General features: G+C 46.3%; 1 protein-coding gene across 1 annotated transcript in view; it reads left to right on the plus strand.

The window, feature by feature from the left end:
- Positions 1 to 4,354: 4,354 nt before the first annotated feature.
- LOC118726074 (phosphofurin acidic cluster sorting protein 2-like) overlaps positions 4,355 to 6,698 on the plus strand; it is a 7,221-nt gene continuing 4,877 nt past the window's right edge. The window contains exons 1-3 of the mRNA XM_036450452.2: positions 4,355 to 5,063; positions 5,591 to 5,838; positions 5,920 to 6,025. Of these exons, the coding sequence (XP_036306345.1) occupies positions 4,567 to 5,063; positions 5,591 to 5,838; positions 5,920 to 6,025 (851 nt within the window). The 5' untranslated portion in view covers positions 4,355 to 4,566. The remainder of the gene's footprint in view (positions 5,064 to 5,590; positions 5,839 to 5,919; positions 6,026 to 6,698) is intronic.

Consider the following 6,698-nt stretch of genomic DNA (forward strand, 5'->3'; position numbering starts at 1 on the left):
TTTCACAAAAGTTTATAGTCTATAGCCCCTTTTACAAACCTTTTCTTAACTTTCATAGACCTTCTCACCCATTCAGAAATAACTATCCTTAGAGAAATTTGCATTTGACCTTTTCCTTCAAATATGATTCCTCATACCTCAAGCCTTCTGTTATCACATCTATGCAATTTCTTTCTTCTTAGCTGGAACTTTTAATCTTAAGAACCTTAATTTACAATGATAACCACAAAGTGAATAACCGGCTTTCCTTAAATTGACGGTGATGAACATATTGTAATCACACTTTCACATTCAAGAAACACACCTTTCACAAAGCACACAACATTACATCAACAGCTCCAAATCCATGTACAGACCTTCTGTAATAAAAAATCCAAAAGCAGGTGAACATAATTCTTGTCTAGCAAGCAATGTTTCAGTATTTCATGTTATTTCAAAACATCTAGATATTCAATAACTCTCATTAAATCTAAGTTAGAAAGAAGTAGTTGAAATAAGCTAAAGTGATTTGTGCAAGTGTGTAAGGTATATTTTTTCTATTGGGATAAGACATATCTTCCAAAGAAAATGGCCTAGACAAGAGGTCTTGGTGAACTCAGGTATTTTCACTTCAAAGGTTCTGGGACTTTGGTTGCATAAAGCCAATTATCTATAAGCCTCTGAAATGACTAGGGGAGGTTTGGGGAAGGTAAAAGGATTTGGTGGGCTTGCTTTGACATGTTTCTGGAGCCAAACTTCTTGCCTCTTGAAAACTTCATTTGTAAAACAAGGATGGTCATCTTCAATACCTCAGGGAATGGGTTGCCGCCCAACTGTTGGCAAGAGACTGAGAAAATCATTCACCATTTTTGGAATGTTTCTATTTGGGTACATTTTTTCTAGTTTCCAGAAAGCACACACCTCTGAGAGGTATAAAGGCCTTCAGGTATATGAAACCTCTGTCCATCTCCCTTGGGAATGGCAAGACAGGTCCTAGCTGTATGATAGTCTTAAAATTAATGATGCAAAACCTCTCTATTACCCACTTTATATTGGGAACAGGTAGGTGGTGCAACAAAAGAAGATTGGACTCTTCCTTGAGGGACTCAGGGTCAAGTTTCGCCATTTGATGGATATGTACCCCATAAGAGCACTCTCACATCACTGTGGGCCGCTTCCCCATCTACAGAGAGACATAAGAGCAAGCCCAGTATTAGAGGCATCTCTGCACGCGTTTGGGTTGCTTGGGCCCATTCTGGGTAGGGTGGGTATCCTGTGAAACCAATTCTCAGGCTCTCGTGGAAGATAATAATGAAGAAAAGATGACTAGCAAACGTTCGGTCAGTCTCAAGGTTAGTTTCCACCTGGAAGGCTCCTTTAAAATCAATAATTTCCCTTTTGGTTTAGTATCTGGTTCATTTAGTCTAAGTGTATATGTAACTATTCTGGAAAAGGCATATGTCAGCATCACTGATTCATTAAAACGACAAAAACCCACTCATTTACCAGGTGAATTGGGGAAGATTTGATAAGCATTCCCTTGATATATAGTCCCATAACACTCCCTAGTTGCAAGGAAACAGGTTTTGATTAAAAAACAGACAATTGTTGGCAAGCAGTTATTTGGGTGAGGTTAAGAACAAATAAAGTAGCCTCAGTATATACAGGAGGCTTAGTGGCTACTCCCCACCCTCCCTCATTTTTTTTTTTTAAACTAGATTTTTGTTGATTTCAGCAAGAAAGGGAGACGGAGAGAGAGATAGAAACATCAATGATGAGAGACAATCATCAATTGGCTGCCTCCTGCACACCCCCTACTGGGGATACAGCCTACAGCCTGGGCATGTGCCCTTGACCAAAATCAAACCTGGACCCTTCGATCCTCAGGCTGATGCTCTATCCCATGAGACTAAATAGCTAGGTCAGACAGTGGCTTCCCTTTTAATGATAATTAAAATTCTCCCAAACTATCAGTGAGATGGGGAAACACATTGGAACCACCCTATACTTTTTTTTGTTTTGTCTAGTTTTTCTAAATGCTATTTCATTTCCTATAATCCTTAAAGTGGGCAGACTTCTCCACAGCAGTTTCTGACAACATTATTCGGTAATTCTGTTGCTGTGCTCCCAGAAACCTGGAGTATATAAATCAGCAAAAGTTAGAATAGCCAGGACTACATATTGCAACAGTGAAGTTTCTTGGTGAACCAAACAAGGCCGCAGAGAGAATGCAGAAGGATGCTGTCCTCTGTGGCTGAGAACAGCTTTCCTCCAAAGGGAGTTGGGAGAATTCCTATTCTCATTTTCCCTTAAGTCAGTGGGGAGTGGTAGTGGAGGAGTCACCAGGGGAAGGAAGAAGGAAAGGGAAAGAGCACTTCTGGACAAGGAGCTTCAGGGGACAAAAGGATGTAGTGGGCATGGGCATGCTATGAAGTGAGAGATGGCGTGTTTAGCATTTATTAACTTCAGGAGACATATCACCGAAAGTTCTCTCTTTAAAGAGCATTTATGTTAATTTTTTTTTTAAAAAGATGAATCTTTCCTTCACGAAGCCTGCCTATTGTCTTTTGCAATGTACAAGAAACATAGCTTGGGAATATCAATGGAATTTTCTGGGGTTCTCTTAGGAATTTTCAATTATCTGGGGTTCTCCTTAGAATTTTCTAATTTCCTAATCGAGATATGCGTCCAATTCATTCAATCAGTTTAATTCTCAGGCCAGCATTTTTCTAGTTGTATTCCCCCCTCCCCAGGGAAAAATTAATGTAGGCACCAAAGACAATTGTATGTCGACCATTTTTCAGTTCATATTATCTAGATAAATCTTCCTATTTGTATAAAGCACTTGCAAGTCAAGGCTTTCTATCAGGGATATTAATGAGGGCTGGAGCCTGGGAGTTCCATGGAGGCACAACTTCCCATGTTAAGTAGAGGTGTGTTTGCTGCCGCTGTTTTTATTGTTGTTTGGTGTCTGCAGAGTGTCAGCACATCTTGGAGGATGTGATGTAGTGGGTTGAAGTGCGTTGCTTTGTAGATTGAGCTGCATGATGCTCACTCCCCTAGAGTCTCATCCAACCCTCTTATGTGCCTCTGTTTCTCTCCCTGCTGTGAAAACCAACCTTCTCTTCCAGTGCAGGTGGACCAAACCTGTGAAGAGCCAATTAGTTTGGTCACAGTTGTTTGGGAATTTCCCTATGCGGCATGGGCATGTCATGAGGAAGGACCTCCGACATATTCGCAAAGATCCTCAGTTGTCCAAGAACAGCTAAGATTCCTCGGGAAGGATGATGGGCCCCTTTATCTTCCTAGGTGAACCAGAGCAGCTCTCATTTATACATCCAAGGGGTTTCCCCCAGTCTCTCAAAAGGCAATTCCAACAGAAAAGCAAGAACCAGGCTCATTTTTCCTCCTGTCTCTCCTTAGCCTGAGATCTGTCAAGCGTTAACCTTAGTTCTACCAAGAGTATTCAAAAATATGGCTTAAATAAAGTCAGCAGCACAAGCAAGAGCATGTCCTAGGATCCAAGAGACAAGTCACACAAGTTCACCTGATGGACAGGAACTGGTGGGTCAATGGGCCGTCTGCTGCATCCCAGCACCAGGTGTAGATGTGCAGGGTGGTGCTGGGTGAGCTTTTCTGGGATCCTGCTGTATTGTGCCAAATAAATGTCAATATAAGAAGCAGTCAAAACTGTGAACAATTGTTGGGATTTTATCTGAGCCAAACTGTCAATTGTCTTAAAGCAAAATCTCAATGGATTGAAATAATGCTCTTGAAAATGGCAGCTTTCACCTTATTTTAGATATTACAATCCAAAGTGGAGATGTTTGTGGGTTGCATAAAATCCAATGGTGATAGATTGTATAAAAAGTAAAATGATGGTCACATAATTCTTTCCCATATGTTGATAAAAGATAGAAAAACCACCAATGAACTCAATAACAATGAGGGGATTGAGCACAGAGCACAGAGAGTCCAAAAGAAGGAAAATTCCATTTATATTCCAAAGCTAGGTTCTTGTACATTGCAAAAGACAATAGGCAGGTTCAGTGAAGGTAAAGAATCATCTTTTTTTTTTTTTTTTTTTTTTTTTTTTAGAGAAGATTCCAGCCCAGGACAGGGCGATCCACCTTAAACTACTTTTAGTTAAAAAGTTTTAATTTTAGGACATCCTGTGGAATAACTTTAGGTCTCTGAGTTTAAAAGACCACCACCCAGGCCTTTCATGACCTAATCACAGTTTAGCGAGTGGCCACTTTTTGTGTCTGCACACTCGATCACCTATGCCCCACCTCTTGTCACCAATCATGTCTCTCCTCTGTCCCACCACAGGAGGACAAAGCATCAACCCTGAGTAGGAAAAGGACACGTAGGGTGCCACCAGCTGTAGATTCCGCACGAACTGTGGGGCTGGCCAGCACATCCACTGTGCTCAAAACACAGGTAGCCCAGAACCTGTTAGCCACCTGGGCGGTGGACTGCTCCAGCCCCAGCTGTGTGCCCAGGTGGTGCAGTGTCACTTTAAAGAAGCTAGTGGTCTTCAAGGAGCTGGCGAAGGACCTAGTCTCCGTGGTGATTTCCGTGAAGATGCAGGACTCCAAGGGCATCCTGAGGTCGAAAGAGATTATGCTGCCTCCCAGTGAGCCAGTGGAGACTGACCTGGCGCTGACCTTCTCCCTGCAGTACTCCCACTTCCTCAAGGGAGAAGGCAACAAGCTCCAGATCATGCTGGAGCAGAGGAAGCGCTATAAGAACAGGATCGTCCTGGGCTACAAGACACTGGCCAGGGGCGCCATCCGCATGGCTGATGTCATGAGGAGAAACTCCAAGTGCGGCCAGATGCTGAGCCTCTACAGCATCATCCAGGAGCACTCCACCAAGGTGGCTGAAGTCTGGATCTCCTCCCTGTCCAGTCAGCCCATCAAACATGAGGAAAGGGCCATGCGGGCCAGGCCAAAGGCCAAGTCCGAAGGTAACTACACTCAGAGCCCCTTGTCTGAGCTGGAGGCCAGCTGCAGTAGAAAGCACAGACAGGACCTGCACAAGGATGACTTTGGGAAGAGGAAGCCAAAGAAGCAGCGGCGGTCCATAGGAGGAATGGACTTGAAGCGAAAAGTCCTGGCGCTGTGTCACAGGTCCGAAGTGTCAGAGAGGGACAGTCGGTCTGACATGGAGGATGATGAGAGTGTCCTCAGCATCCCCAGACCCAAGCTCAGGCCATACTTTGAAGGCCTGTCAGACTCCAGCTCGCAGACAGAAATGTGGGGCAGCCACAATGACAGGACCCAAACAGAGCCTCTGGCCCATATGCCAGAGAATCTGTGGCCCCTGGTTGGTGGCAAGCAGCCAAGTGAGAGTGACAATGAATTTGTGGCCTACAGCACACCCAACAGCAAGGTGGACAAGATCCATACCTCCTCCCTGTCCAGGCACCCATCTACCATGAGGACAGCACCAAGCAAACCAGTGCCAAGGCTGAGTCCTCAGACAGCTCCTCTGAATGCAAGTGTGAGACCTGCTTCTCAAAGCTGGAGGGCAGCTCAAATGATTCCCACAGGCAGGAACAGGAGGAGTATGACTTCAAGGAAGAGAATCTGGAAGTCACAGGGAGGAGCATGACCATGCAACAGGACTACCACGAGAAAGTCCTGTTATGGCTGCACACAGTCCAAGTGTGGGAGGAGGCCCTGGACCATGAGCAGGATCATGGGGAGCATGTCCTGGAAGAGGAAGAGGACCTGGACCTCCTGGATGACATGCTGGAGAACCCCAGTGACAGTGGCCCAGACACTGAGGACGCTGACATCGTCCTCAGCACCCCCACACCTCAGCTCAGGCCATACTTCCAAGGCCTGTCTAGTGGCTCGGACATGAAGGACAATCACAGTATCCTCAGCAGCCCCAATACCAAGCTCAGGCCATGCATCGAGGGCCTGTCAGACTCCAGCTTGCAGATGGAGATGCGGGGCTCCCACAGCGTCAGGATCCGAAAGGAGTCTCCGAGTGTGGCCCATGTGCCTGAGAACACGTGCACCACGGGAGGCAAGCTGCCAAGCCATAGCGACTCAAAATTGGTGGCCTACAGAACATGCACCACTAAGGTGGACAAGATGCAGATGGCCTCCCTGTCCAGCCAGCCCATCGATCATGTGGCCAGGGCCAGGCAGGCCAACACCACGGCCCAGACCTCGCCTAACGACTCTGTCGGCCCGTCTGGCAGCTTCTTTCAGCAGGCGGCCAGCTACAGTGCAGCCCATAGGCAGTCCCTGGAGGACAACTTTGAGGAAGGGAACCTGATAGTAAGAAGGAGGTGCACCACCTTGCAACAGAATTACCACCAGGAAGCCGTGGCATCTATGCGCACAGCCCAAGTGTCGGAGAAGATCGTGTCCTCAGAACAGGCCCTTGTGAGGTACGTCCCCAAAGTGGAGAAGGCCCTGGTCCGTCGCCATGACATCGTGGAGAGCTCAAGTGAGAGTAGCTTAGACACTGAGGACTATATCAGAGTCCCCAAGCTCAGGAGGATACTTTGACTGCATGTCAAGTGATAGTGACTCTGACTCAGTGGGCCACAGAATTCGCTCCCCTGGGGTGCAGTTGGCACAGCTAGAGGACAGCTGGGAGGCAGCATCCTCTGCCAGGGTTGGTTCACGAGGAAGCTGCCATCCATAGTGCGCTTCACCAAGGTCTCTAGTCATCCCCTCCAGCAGGTCCAAGAG

Source organism: Pipistrellus kuhlii, unplaced genomic scaffold, assembly GCF_014108245.1.
Source record: "Pipistrellus kuhlii isolate mPipKuh1 unplaced genomic scaffold, mPipKuh1.p scaffold_m20_p_21, whole genome shotgun sequence".
Classification (NCBI taxonomy): Eukaryota; Metazoa; Chordata; class Mammalia; order Chiroptera; family Vespertilionidae; genus Pipistrellus; species Pipistrellus kuhlii.